The sequence below is a fragment of the Rhinopithecus bieti genome, unplaced genomic scaffold, assembly GCF_001698545.2.
Source record: "Rhinopithecus bieti isolate Rb0 unplaced genomic scaffold, ASM169854v2 scaffold_3062, whole genome shotgun sequence".
NCBI lineage: Eukaryota > Metazoa > Chordata > Mammalia > Primates > Cercopithecidae > Rhinopithecus > Rhinopithecus bieti.
The window spans coordinates 3,346,117-3,360,659 of NW_016804432.1; the positions used below are offsets into that span (position 1 = coordinate 3,346,117).

Below are 14,543 nucleotides of genomic sequence, written 5' to 3' on the forward strand. Positions count from 1 at the left end.
GCCTGGGCAACAGAGTGAGACTTCATCTCCAAAAAACCCTTATTACTGAGGGTTTTCCGAATGAATCGTACATATGCCATCTCCTGCTCTAAGAATTTATATCTTCTAACAAATTACTTTAAATAAAGCAATAGCTACTTGAGATCAGTAGCACTTAGAGACCAGCAGTTTGGACTGAGAAAGCAGGAACAATTTCACTCTGTGGTATTGTACAGAGGTGACATTTGGGTAGCCAGAGGGCAACACTGAAGCAGTGAAAGGCTAAAGTGACGAAAAAGTACTCAGACTTTTGGGAATGATGAATATTATTCTGATTGGGGTGATGGTTTCACAGGTGTATACATGTCAAAACTGTACACATTAAATATATACAGCTTACTGTATTTGAATTGTACTTCAAAAAAGCTGCTAAAAAAAAAAAAACAAAAAAAGGAGGCATAGGAGGAAGCCAACCAAACCTTTTCTATAGTTTCAGTCTAAAAGTGTGCTACTGAAATTTGCTTTAGCAGGTGTGCAACGCAGTTAAAACAGTAGGACACCTGAGTTTTTAAGAAACCTCAGCTTCCTACAGGATCCTCCACACTCTAGTCTGTTTAACTCTAGGCATACTCATAATGAGAAATATTGGCTGTAAAGAGAAAGCTTTATAAAAATAAACAGTTTGACACTCTTTAAGAAAGTAATAGAAACTGCTAGCTAATGAACCCAAAGCACCCACTTACAGCTGTAGCATATACAAAAATTACAAATCTAGAATGACATTACAACAACACAGACCAAAGCATTGCTGACTTCAACAACAACCACCATATGGAAATGACTGCACTGTGAAAGTGATCTAGATTCCTATATAGTCATATGAATTCCTAATTGTTATTTAATTTAATCAGCTATCATGTATTGTAACAACCAAAGAATCACAGACTAGGTGTACAGTACATTAATTTTAGACTCACGATTCAGTACACAAGCCAGGGAAACAAATATGCTTTTCATTTCTAAGGGCTAACAGCTAAGCAAACCATGTGTGATTAGAGACTCAAATTAAAACTCATAAATTGACAGTAAAATTTATTGAAATTAATCAATAGCCGTAAAAGCTATATGCAGGTATGCAAAATTACCTCAGTTTGTTCAAACACGGTCAGTGGGTCACTAATTCCCCTGTAGTTAAAGGCAAAATAGAAGTAGATACATGCACCTGCATCGTAAGTCTGCGTCACCCTAAAAAACAAACAAAATCCCCAAAGGGGCTTTAAGTTAAGTCAAATCAGATTTAACATCTAGAAACTTAAAGGCAAGACGACCCAAATGATTACTTTAAGACATAATCTCAGTTTCTTCCCAGCCTCCTACTCCATGGAAGGAATACACATTGGCTTGCTTTAGAGTTGTCTGCCAAAACAGGTGAACTGAGGATGCAGTGCAAAACAAGAATTTTACCCTCATTGAAGTACCAATTTAGTCAATATTACAGGTACACATTCAATCTTTCTCATGTCTGTCCCATGTTACTAAAGCTTCTATTGGGAAATAACCCAAAAACTTTTACACATTGTATCAGCATTTTATGATGAAGTGCCATTTTCACTGATTTTATTTTGTTATCTAGAAGTAATGAGAACTATCAGCAACATGTGTGAAAACAATATATATAGTCAGGTAAGTATGAGTATTCATTGTTTTAAATTGCATAATCAAAATAACATTTAACAAAATTGCTTAAAATATACATATCCTGACAATAAAAGTAATACTAACTTTTTCTCTTTCTGCTATTTAACAAATTTTATGCACAATTAAGTTCTTTATGTGACTGGTATAAGACAAAATTTGAGGCACTTCCATACTACAAATAGCACAACTCCATTACTTTTCAGAGTGCATTTTCCTGCCAAAGGACCACACAATGAGGTCCATATGTGCAAGTGAAAACTATATTTTGTACTGCCACAGTAAACAGATATGATGCAAAACATCTGCCCCTTGAAAAAGGCAAAATTAGACTCGAAACAAACTTGGTTCCTTTCACTGGCTCCATCACTGCTGAGGATAGAACATGAAATGCATAGAATACATATGGACATGCAAACACTGACTAAAATCAATTCTCATTATTTTAAAAATCTATATTGATAAAGTATGGGCAAATTATAATCTCTTCAAAGTACATTAAGTCCTCTTATCAGAGGCGTGTGAATCAAAGCAACTGCATCTTAAATAGAAGCTGGGTAAAATGAGGCTGAAACCTACCTACTGGGCTGCATTCCGAGACGGTTAAGCCATTCTAAGTCACAGGATGAGATAGGAAGTCAGCACAAGATACAGGTCATAAAGACCTTGCTGATAAAACAGGTTGCAGTAAAGAAGCCAGCTAAATCCCACCAAAACCAAGATAGCCAGGAAAGTGACCTCTGGTCATCCTCACTGCTATACCTACACTCCCACCAGTTTACAAATGCCATGGCAACATCAGGAAGTTACCCTGTATGGTCTAAAAGGGGGAGGCATCACCCCTTGTTTAGTATATCATCAAGAAACAACCATAAAAATGGGCAATCAGCAGCCCTTGGTGCTGCTCTATGGAGTAGCCATTCTTTTACTCCTTTACTTTCTTAATAAACTTGTTTTCACTTTGCACTGTGGACTTGCCCTGAATCCTTTCTTGTGTGAGATCCAAGAACCTTCTCTTGAGGTGTGGATCATCCCGGGACCCCTTTCCTGTCACACACTGGCAACAATACTATGAACTCATCATTTGTTTGGATTCTTCTGGCTCAACAGACTTAAAGATTCCGGGTAGAAAAAAAGCACATCACTGCAGTTGAGACCAAAACAAGGACACTGTTCAGTTCTGGCTATAACTTTAAAAATAAATGACAACAGTATAAATATCATTAATATTTTTTTCTACACAGATAATTTAAATGCACTAGAAGAAACTCTTCTAAGCTCTATATAGCCAAAATATAACATAGTCCAATTCATACAGAATGACAAACAAGACTGAAGAACGCTGAGAGAACATAAAGACGGACACCATCAATTAGCTTATGCAGCTTAAAAATCAGTCTATACATGGCCGGGCACGGTGGCTCAAGCCTGTAATCCCAGCACTTTGGGAGGCCGAGACGGGCGGATCACGAGGTCAGGAGATCGAGACCATCCTGGCTAACATGGTGAAACCCCGTCTCTACTAAAACTACAAAAAACTAGTCGGGCGAGGTGGCGGCGCCTGTAGTCCCAGCTACCCGAGAGGCTGAGGCAGGAGAATGGCGTGAACCCGGGAGGCGGGGCTTGCAGTGAGCTGAGATCCGGCCACAGCACTCCAGCTTGGGTGACAGAGTGAGACTCTGTCTCAAAAAAAAAAAAAAAAAAAATCAGTCTATACAAAGAATAAGAAAATTGGGATAGGTTAGATTGCGAAAAGTGTTCTATAAAGGCATACCTAAATGGAGACTGACAAAAAAACATAAGATATTGTTCTAGATAAAACAAAAGGCAATAATTACTAAGGTATAGGAGACATCAACCAGGAGATAACAAATGAGAGTAAAAAAAGCTAGACATCCATGAGTAGAAGAACCAGATGGACAAAAAGATTAAGGGAACAAAGCAGGGAAAAATGAGCTGAAAATAACCACAACTCTGACGTCATCGGGAATAAGAAAAACCAAAGAACTTGAGGAAGAAACCAAGATCAAAGGAGCAATGGCTGCCATTGCTGTGAAAGCTTGAGGAGACGTACCTTCACTCAGCACCAACTCTACAGAACACAGATCCTCTGTGGCACACAGACCTGTTTTTCTCTCTCCCTAGGCCTCATATCTTCTCACATGCTACTCACCTTGCCTCAATCACTGATTATTCCTAAGTATGTGTGCCCATTTTCTTCCTCTTCAAAAACCTACTTTCCCATGTCAAAAGGACACAGAAGCCAACTTAAAAAAACTCCCAATAGCCACACTGGGAAAATCTGAGCAACAAAGTGAACAATGATAATAATGGCTGCATTCCAGAGAATAAAATGTCTATGAGTCCCTACTGATAGACTGATACATAGACAGATAGATAGTGGCAAGGGGTGGGGGGTGGGCAGAAAAGGAGAGGAGAGGAAAGCTCTTCTTTACAGTGAATTCCAATTGATAAATGTAAAATGAATGATTAAAATAGAAAATCACCATTTGCAAGTATCACAGTAATAACTTGCAATCAAGAATCAACAGTGGGATATTGATGTGATTAGGAGATGGTATAAGAAACATAGTCTCAAAGTTTCTTCCCATAAGGTTTATTTTTTTAAAATTTTTAAATTTTTTTGACACATAATTTCACTTTTGTTGCCCAGGCTGGAGTGTAGTGGCACAATCTCAGCTCACTGCAACTTCCACCTCCTGGGTTCAACCGATTCTCCTGCCTCAGACTAATGAATTGCTGGGATTACAGGCACCCGCCACCATGCCCAGCTAATTCTTTTGTATTTTTAGTAGAGACAGGGTTTCATCATGTTAGCCAGGCTGGTCTCGAACTCCTGACCTCACGTGATCCACCCACCTCAGCCTCCCAAAGTGCTGGTATTACAGGCGTGAGCCACTGTGCCCAGCCATAAGATATTTTTTAAATACAATGGGAAAAAACAGTAATTGTAGAGTGGAGAAACCCAGCAGGTACCACCCTAACCAAGTAGTCTAAGTTAATGTCACCAATAATGAGACTTAACAATATCATATTTCTTCTGATATGATCTACCATGAAGAGCACTTCACTATTACTTCTGTAGTAATCTTGCCGAAATGTGTAACTTAAATTTGATCACAAGAAAACACCAGACAAACCCAAACTGAGAGATATTTTACAAGATAACTGGCTAGTATTATTCAAATGTATGAAGGTTATGAAAGATAAAGATATCTATCAGTGGGACAAATGATAAAGAAAGGTTTGTGAGTTAGGTAATCATATTGAAACAACACTCATTTTTTGGTTTTGATAATCATAGTATAATTACATGAGATATTAGCACTTGAGGAAGATGAGTAAAAGGTACACGGGAACTATTTGTACAATACTATTTTTTTTTAAGTCTAGTTACACCTCCCCCAAAATTAGAAATTCAGAAATGTAAATGTTTTTCCAATTGGCCCATCTCCATCAAGAGGGATTAAAAAAAAAAAAGTATACTGCACTTAAAGTCAGTCTCTAAACAGACCAGATGAAACGTGGTGATCAGTTAAGTTTTTCCAAACTCCCTCAAAGTTAAAAGAAATAAGTATTTTTTTAATAAGTTATGGTCTCAATCTCCTGACCTCGTGATCCGCCCGTCTCGGCCTCCCAAAGTGCTGGGATTACAGGCTTGAGCCACTGCGCCCGGCCATATCTGAGCTTTCAAAATGCAATTAGGAAAGCATTTAAAAGGGAGGTAAGGTAATTATAGTCAAATCTCCATATGCAATTTACAGAGGTTCCCACAAAGAATTTAATTTAACAGAAGGAGCAAATGTAGAGGAAATACTCTTTTTACTACACAATACAAATAGAATCTAATCTACAATTTTAATCGCCTTTTAGGCCAAATGTTAGGTGCCTCAGAACAGAAGAAATGAACTGTTTAACAATGCTACTGTCAATTTGCCAGCTGTGTTTCTCTTCTAGTGTTAATTCATTCTCATAAAAAAAGATCCCTTGAATATTTACATTTTAACTACCAGATATATAAAGTTTAAGAAACAATGGAGAACCGTTTTAACTACAAGGGCACTATCATTAGGAATAACCTAATTCAAATAAAGTGTGAAGGATAAATGAATGAAACGAATTTGTAGAAATTAGTAAAATATATCACTCATAAGGGAATCACTGACATTCATAAATAGATGTAACTGAACATTAATAGAGCATTATCATCTTTCAACATATCCAGGATCTATATATTACACAGTTCAGTTTTCAGTAGATGAACAGATTACTGAAGTCATAACAAAGCTTAATGGGCCTGATTGATTAGTATCTCAAACAAGTCCAAATAATGAAAAATACCTTTTAGAACACCTTAATTTGGGTCCATTTCAGAAAGTGACTTAGATCTAACCTTTTACAACAAACCAACTCTATCATTTAAGACACTTAAACACTAACCTCTTCCAAAATCATCTGGACAAGTAATAGTGTGGCTGTCAAAGTCACTACAGTATTCTTTAATTAAAAAAAATTTGGGGGCTCTATACTTTTTGGAGTACTTTATTTGTATTAGACTCAATGACTAGCAATTACTTCCCATATAACTTCTTCAGAAAAGTTTGGACTGGAATTTCTATTCCAATGTACAAAGTACATTTTAATGGACAAAAATGAAATAAATGAACTCAATAAATGTACCCTACACCTAAGTTATTTTCTTAGGATCCTTGATTTTAAATAGATCCGTAATTATTTTAATTAACTTTGGAACAGCTTTGTAAAATGTTATTTCAACTTTGATTTTAGATATAGGGGGTCTATGTGCATGTTTGTTACCTAGGAATATCGTGTGATGCTGAGGTTTGGAGTATGGATCCTATCACCCAGGTAGCAAGCCTAGCACCTGATAAAAAACTGGTTTAAAAAATACATCTCACATTTTCAACATAAAATAATCTCCTTAGCCACTACTACGCAGGTCAAATCAAACTAAACTGAAATCAAATTCCAATTAAATGTTAGTTTAATCAAGTATGAGCCATAAGAACTACAAAAGTCTTATTTACCAAAGCCATTCAAGTAACTAGGCTTTGCATATTCTAACTGGTTTTATAAGATGGTCACAGAAACCGAACATATAAGCTTTTATAGGAAAACCATTCTTAAAACACAGCTACTTAATAAAAATGACATATGGCCAATTCAGTCTAAATAAACTAATTCTACTGATCAACAATACAGAATGAATATTCTTAGGCCTTAGGAATACATTCTGAAGAACCTAGATTTAAGCGTAATTACAGAATGTGCCCTAAGGCAGAATATCTTACTTCCTAATCATTTTCCATAGGTAGCGGTTTATCACGATAGTTTCATCATGTTACAGCAGGGGTGGGGTTCTTAAGAGATGTTGAACAGGAACTGGGGACAGAAGGAAGAAGGGGGAAGGGTAAAATCTACTAACTTACCATTTGACAAAACAAAGGAATAAAAATTTCTCAACTACACATGAATAGATTTGATTACCTAAAATGTTTCAAAATCTAATGGTAACAAATAGTTTTTGGATTATTATGTCTGATTTGTTTTCAGGATTACAATAAAAGAGAGCTGACTGTCTGCTAAAAGGCTGGACTATCAAGAGAAAAATGAAGCATCAGTTTGAGTTGATAATATAAACACAAAAATTTTTTTCTTAGATTTTAAGGACTTTAAGATAAAAGGTGCATTGTTAAAGATACACCAAAATTTAAAATAAACTAAAAGTAACATGACATTCTTACACCCACTATGTCAACATTAGCTTAATCCCATTGTAAGCTTTTTACTACAGAGAACAAGACCTCTCTTTGCCCTTCCTTCAGATATCTCGAATGCCCAGCAAATAATCGCTAAAATCTACGTTTTCAGCTTTTATAATCTCTGATCCTATCCTCAGTGTACCTGTTTAAAACATGTTAATACACAGACGACTTGGTACTTTCTGCAAGGCTTGTTAAACCTGGACAGTCTCTGCCACACAGAAGCAGAAACGACTACTTTAAGGAGATCCGTTTGATTGAAATGAACATTTAAGGTGTAAGGAAGATGCTTTCCTCAGATCTCATGTTAGAATTTTACTTTCTTACTTTGCAGAAGCACAATTTAGCAAATTCTAAAGGGTATCTCTTCCCAATGGGAACAATAAGGAAAACTAAGAAACACAACACTAGTACTAGGAAAGTACAAGCTAAGACAATGGAAAAGACAAAGACAAGACAAAAACACACACACACACACACACACACAAAATTAGCAGTTTAAAGAATACAGAAATATTTCTAGTCTTGGAAAACAAATATATGCAAATTATCATGCTATAAGGAGCAAGTAAGCTTAATAATTGAATGCCTTAATGAGGACTTATCATTGGAAAGGAAAGGCAAATATACAAATTTTCCTTACTAACACTAGCATGGATTATCTACCTCAAGCTTAATGTAATTATGTCACAACAATACTACAGCATTTATATAGCCCTTCAGAACCTAACAGTTTCTTCATATGCTTTCTCATTTCATTTTCACAACAGTCCCATCAAGAAATGGCATTACCACTATTTTACTGATAATATTAGAGCTTGAAGAGATTAAATTACCAGTAAACAACAAAACACTGCCTTCACTCTTCAGCGTCATGTTGAGTATGTATATAATTTATAATTTCTTGACTATATGATTTATAGTTTCAGTGAGTAGAGTAGTCCTCTTCTTTTTCCAGGAGTCCAGACTCCTGGCTCTTCATTGCCATGCCATCCAGATGGCAGGGAATGCTTACTCACAGAAGGGTATCCTACTCCTAAAAGGCTCAGGACTGCTGTAAAATTCCAGTGGCACAATCCTAACAAGGTGGTAAGTGAACATTAGGAAAGCTGGCCAAATGTAACAGACTGAAGCTTTTCTCAGCTGGAAAATTATATTTCCCCACTGATTTAAAAAAAAAATTTTTTTTTCATAATAAGAAATATAAGAACAATTTTAAAACTTACCTGCATGTAGAAAAAGGAGCAAACTGTACACCCTTCTCTTTGCATTCCCTTGTTATTCTTTCTTTTACATTTCTACAGAGATCTACCACCCTAAAAAAAGATAAAGGAATACAATATTAAGTTTTCAAGTGAGAACTACACAAATGCTAATAAATGTTGGTTAATCTGGCATCATTCAAGTCTGACATTTTCTTAGCTAAAGCTTTCATAGTTGTTCTTTCAAGAATGGAAAAGAGCCCTGATCACTCAACTTGAGCCCTCCATTCCTAACTTTAAAAAGAGGAAAGTTTTTTCTTTTTTTGACTTAAGGAAAACAGAAAGTCACAAGAACATACTCAAGTCTCCTGAATGGAGTTTCCTACACTTAGGAAAGCCTGACATCAAAATCAATTTAATTATAAGATTTTAAGAGCTTTTAAAAAAGCTATAGGCCGGGCATGGTGGCTCAAGCCTGTAATCCCAGCACTTTGGGAGGCCGAGGCGGGCGGATCACGAGGTCAGGAGATCGAGACCATCCTGGCTAACATGGTGAAACCTCGTCTCTACTAAAAAATACAAAAAACTAGCCAGGCGCGTTGGCGGGCGCCTGTAGTCCCAGCTACTTGGGAGGCTGAGGCAGGAGAATGGCGTGAACCCGGGAGGCGGAGCTTGCAGTGAGCTGAGATCCAGCCACTGCACTCCAGCCTGGGTGACAGAGCGAGACTCCGTCTCAAAAACAAACAAAAAACAAAACAAAACAAAACAAAACAAACAAAAAAGCTATAAAGAAGATGTTAATGAAAATTCAATTCTAGGTTATATGAATACCAATCTTTACCCACATCTAAGAAGTTTTCCTTAATTTAGAAATAACTCAGGCTGGGTGCAGTGGCTCAGAACTGCTATCCCAGCACTTTGGGACGCTGAGGCCGGAGGACTGCTTGAGCCCAGGAGTTTGAGACTGGCCTGGGCAACAGTGAGACCCTATCTCTACAAAATATTTAAAAATTACTTAGGTATGGTGGCACGCACCGTAGTCCCAGCTAGTCAGGAGGCTGAGGTGGGAGAATCACTGGAGCCCAGGAGGGCAGGACTACAGTGAGCCATGGTTGTGCCACTGCACTCCAGTCTGGGTAACAGAATAAGACTGTCTCAAATAAAATAATAATAATAATAATTCAATTAATAATCATGATGTTACTAGCCTAGGCAATATAGGGAGACTTGTCTCTACTAAAAATAATTAGTTGGGCAAGGTGGCACATGCCTGTAGTACCAGCTACTTGGGAGGCTGAGGCAGGAGGACTGCTTGAGCCTGGGAGGTTGAGGTTGCAGTGAGCCAACATCGCACTACTGCACTTCAGCCTGGGCAACAGAGCAAGGCAGTCTTTAAAAGGAAATTATCATCATGATGTTATATCAAATGTTCGATAGTTTATTCTCAAGCTGAAATCCAATTTGACAAAAGATCTATTGAAGACAAACTGTGAGAGATCTATTGAATACAAACTGTGAAAGATCTATTGAATACAAACTGTGTAAAGTATTAATGTGCTATGCTGGACTATTTGTTACTAAAAGTCCCATTTTATTCCCCAATAAATATCCTGGCCACATAATGACACTGATTCTGTGTCTTAAACCTTGATTTGTTTAGCATGATGAGACCTGAAATACCAGAAAAACTCAAAAGGTTGGCTTATCTCTAGTCTCACGACGCAGACTTGACTGTAAGAGGACCAATTTGATAAAAACAGTAGCATTTAAACAGATCATACTTTGTAAAATAAAGTTATCCATATTGCCAAGAAGAACAAACAGTATACAATTAAAATATAAACACAAAAAGGGCTTTAGTGTCTTACTAGCATGTCATTTTTTTATTTTATGAATATAGTATCTGCAAATTTTATAAATTCTAATTTTATAAAACAATGTTCTTAAGTTAAATTCTTTATGAGAGTTGCAGGTATACATGATTTATCAATGTTATCTATGAAGTTAAATTCTTTATGAGAGTTGCAGGTATACATGATTTATCAATGTTATCTATGCATCACTTATGCATAGAGGTATAGAATGGCAAGGATGCATGTTTGAAAAAATATCTCATAAAACATTTAGATGACCGATATTTAATATGTCTTTACTTTGAATATATACCTTATAAAACAAATCTTTAAATATAAATAAAATCTATTAAGATTTAACATTTATAAGAGTTAATGAATATTACAAAATTTATAAAAGTAGTAAGTTCTTTTTTTGGAATAAGTTCTTTATGTTGGCTCTAGAAAATGAAATTTAAGTGCTACAGCTAAGTAGTCTAAAAAAAACTAAGAATACAATCATCTGCTGTAACAGTCCTTTGCAAGTTATGCCACTGTGTGTGAACTGCATTTCAGTTTAAAAGCACTTAAATGTATCCAATCATCTCAAATACAACAGTAAACAGGAAAATATTAAGAGTTCCTTATATCTAAACCCTCACTGATAGATGAATAAAGAAAAGAAGATGGAGAAAGGACTGGACTGAACAGTTATAACCCCCAATGGGACACTTCCAGTAAATAATTTTTAGGGAAAGGTTTCTGAAAGTATTCTCTCACAGAACTTGATCAAAGGCAAACACAGTCCACTTGGATCAATCCTTTTATAGGACAGAAACATAACTGCATACTTTCAAATTCTTACTTATCAGCAAATTTAACACTTGACCATTTCATCCCTGAAAAAAACTTCCCTGGGGCTTTTTTATATCATTGGAATAATATCTACATCCTCTAGATGTAGATATTATTATTATTATAATATCTATTATTATTATATCTACATCCTCTAGATATTATTATTCAATACACTTTGCCACCTTTTGTGGTTCAAGACCAGCCTAGGCAACAAATGAGACCTCATCTCTAGAAACAAAACAAGTTAGCCAGGCACGGTGATGTGTACCTGGGATCCTAGCTACCTAGGAGGCCAAGATGGGAGAATCGCTTGAGCCCAGGTAGTCAAGGCTGCAGTGAGCCGTGATAGCATCACTACACTCTGGCCTGGGTGACAGAGGGAGACCCCATCTCAAAAAAAAAAAAATTTTTTTTTCAAAATCTCCAACCCTTAAGATATCTATTTTCACAGACTGTAATCTCAAATTATTCCCAAGCTCATTCATAAGAATCTATGAAGAATATTCATTGAGAACCTAACAGGTGCGGCCATTGTGGTAGGGATGGGATGGAACACAACAGGATGGGACACTTAGGAATACACAAAAACTAGTATGACCAGTAATCCCTTTAGTGGCCTATATATGAAAAAGCCAATAATCTAATAATGTGTGAAAGTTAAAGACCCTGATCCCACAGGCTACTGCAAACATGGCCTCTAGCTAAAGGTTTGAAAGAAAAAGAAAATTGCTAAATGGTTGTCAACAAGTAAATTTTACATAAAAATGTAGTTGCCTTCTATTAATATTATTAAAACTTCAGCTGAAGAAATTGTTTTAAAGGTAAACAAACGTGTAACTGCATAAAACAGAAATTATCAGTGTGTCAATTAAATAAATATGCAAGTATATATAAAGAATAGATAAAGAGAAATAAAAAAAATTGCACACTATTAGCTTCCACAGTTGGAAGAATAAAAAAACAAGATGTCAATCATTAGTACTAACTGATGACAAGGAAATTCATTAACTCTTAAGAGGTAGCATTGCACTCCCCCACTGTCCCAGTGATATGGACTGAATGTTTGCGTCCCTCTCAAAATTCATATATTGAAATCCGAAGCCCCAGTTAGATGGTATTAGAAGGTGAGACCTTTGGGTGGTCATTAGGTTATGAGGGTGGAGCTGCATGAATGGGATTAGTGCTTTATAAAAAGATATGAGAGGGTTTGCTTTCTCTCTCTCTCTGCTTTCCTCCAGGTGAAGATATTAAGAAGATGGCCATCTATAAAACCAGGAAGAAGGCCTTCAACAAAACCCCAACCATGTTAACATCCTGATCTCAGACTCCAAGCCTCCAGAACTGTAAGAAATAATTGTTTCTTGTCTAAGAACATTTAAGTTACCCAGTCTAAGGTGCTCTGTATAGCAATCCAAACCGGCTAAGATACCCAAAGAGAGGAATTAAACACTAAAATGGTCTTAGACGCATTAAAAGTCTTTCCCCCAACTTTTCAAGTTCCTTGTACAGTGTTGTATTTGCAGGGAGGGGTTGTTTCGGGGTTTCTTTTGGTTTTTCCTGCCAGGTAGATAGCACTGACATAGAGAAAGGGCTGGAGAGAGATTCTGTTTGCGTAAACTAGTCCTGTGGAAAAAACCAAGCTCCATTAGAACGTCTGCCTTACTGGTTTCCCCAGGGAAGGAAAAATATGTTTCCACCCTTTTTTCTAAGTGTTTGTCTTTAGTTTTGATTTTGGAAAGATGTTAAGCATTTATTTTAGTTAAAATAAAATGAATTTCATACTAAAAAAAAAATTAATTTTTTAAAAAAGGTCTTTGAGACCACTATGAATAGCTGCCAAACTATTTCTACTACTTAAAGGCTGATGACTTGATACTTTTTTTTATTCAAAGGGATTTATTCCCCTTGCTAAAATTTAGCATCAACATTTGTGAATAACATTTCAACTTGAGAAAGCTGATTAAAAAAAAAATTGTGAATGACAGAGTGATAGTATAATATAAACTGGGTTACTAGCTAACAATGCATGGAATATGAACACCAATGTACTAACTCAGTAGACAATGACTGCACGTAGAAAAGTAAAAAGTTTTCTGGGGGAAAAAAGAGAGATTGGAAGAAACCAAAATATTAAGATATGCAATGTAAGAAGTAGATTCACAGGGATTTGTTATGTCCTATACACTTCATTGTAGATTTAAAGTGCTTTATCACTCTTATAAAGAAAAGTAAAATATCAGTATGCTAGAAACAAATAAAATATACAGGTTGAATATCCTGCAAAATCCAAAATGTGAAATGCCCCCAAATCCTAAAGTTTTTGAGTACCAACATGATGATCAAAAGAAATGCTCCAGTGATTTCCAGTGAAATTTCCAGGGATGGAATGCTCAACTGGTAAATATATAATACAAATATCCTGAAATCTCAAACACTTCTGGTCCCAAGCATTCTGAATAAGGGATTGTATAGACAATCTCTTTGAGAATTTTTTTTTTATTACTGAATGAGTTATAATAAAACTCGCAGGTCTATTAATAAGCCATTTCACATTTCCTAATCAGTTTTTATTAATTCACTAACCAATACTATATGTATGTATTGCCAGTAAAAAAACCTTCTAAAATCTATTTCCATTTATCTTATTTGGGTCATTTCCTAAAATACGCTCCAGTATCAACATTTTGCTTAAATTTAAAAATAGAAATTGTACGTAATTTCCTGAACTAAATTTCCTTTATAAATCACTTAAATTCCCATTTTACACATACAAATATCAAAACTAAATAACGTTATGAAGGACAGTTAACTGGTTTTGTACTTTGGGAGGAGTTTTTCGAGAATACTTAGGCAATATTAATCACTTAAGAATTTAAGTCAAAGTTAGGTATAACCACATAGTAACACAGAGCATTCAATAACATTCTTCAAAATGTAAACCTCAACAATACCTTCGTTCTTTGGATCACAAATTTTCTTCAACTCCCTCCACCCAGTAAAACACTTGAAAATATGGCATTCTGATGGACACATTAATTTAAATAAAAGTAGCTGCCTTGTCTCAATGTTTCTTCATAAAATGTTTTACACTTACATATTCACACACAAAGAAACATTTTTCAAGCAATTCATATCGCATATTTGAATAATATCAGGCATTTTATTGTATTTTA

General features: G+C 35.8%; 1 protein-coding gene across 1 annotated transcript in view; it reads right to left on the bottom strand.

Annotated features, from left to right (window-relative positions):
* Window positions 1–14,543, bottom strand: part of AGPS (alkylglycerone phosphate synthase) — a 160,781-nt gene that overhangs the window by 21,317 nt on the left and 124,921 nt on the right. The window contains 2 exon segments of the mRNA XM_017868293.1: window positions 1,125–1,224; window positions 8,705–8,794. Coding sequence (XP_017723782.1) covers window positions 1,125–1,224; window positions 8,705–8,794 — 190 coding nt within the window.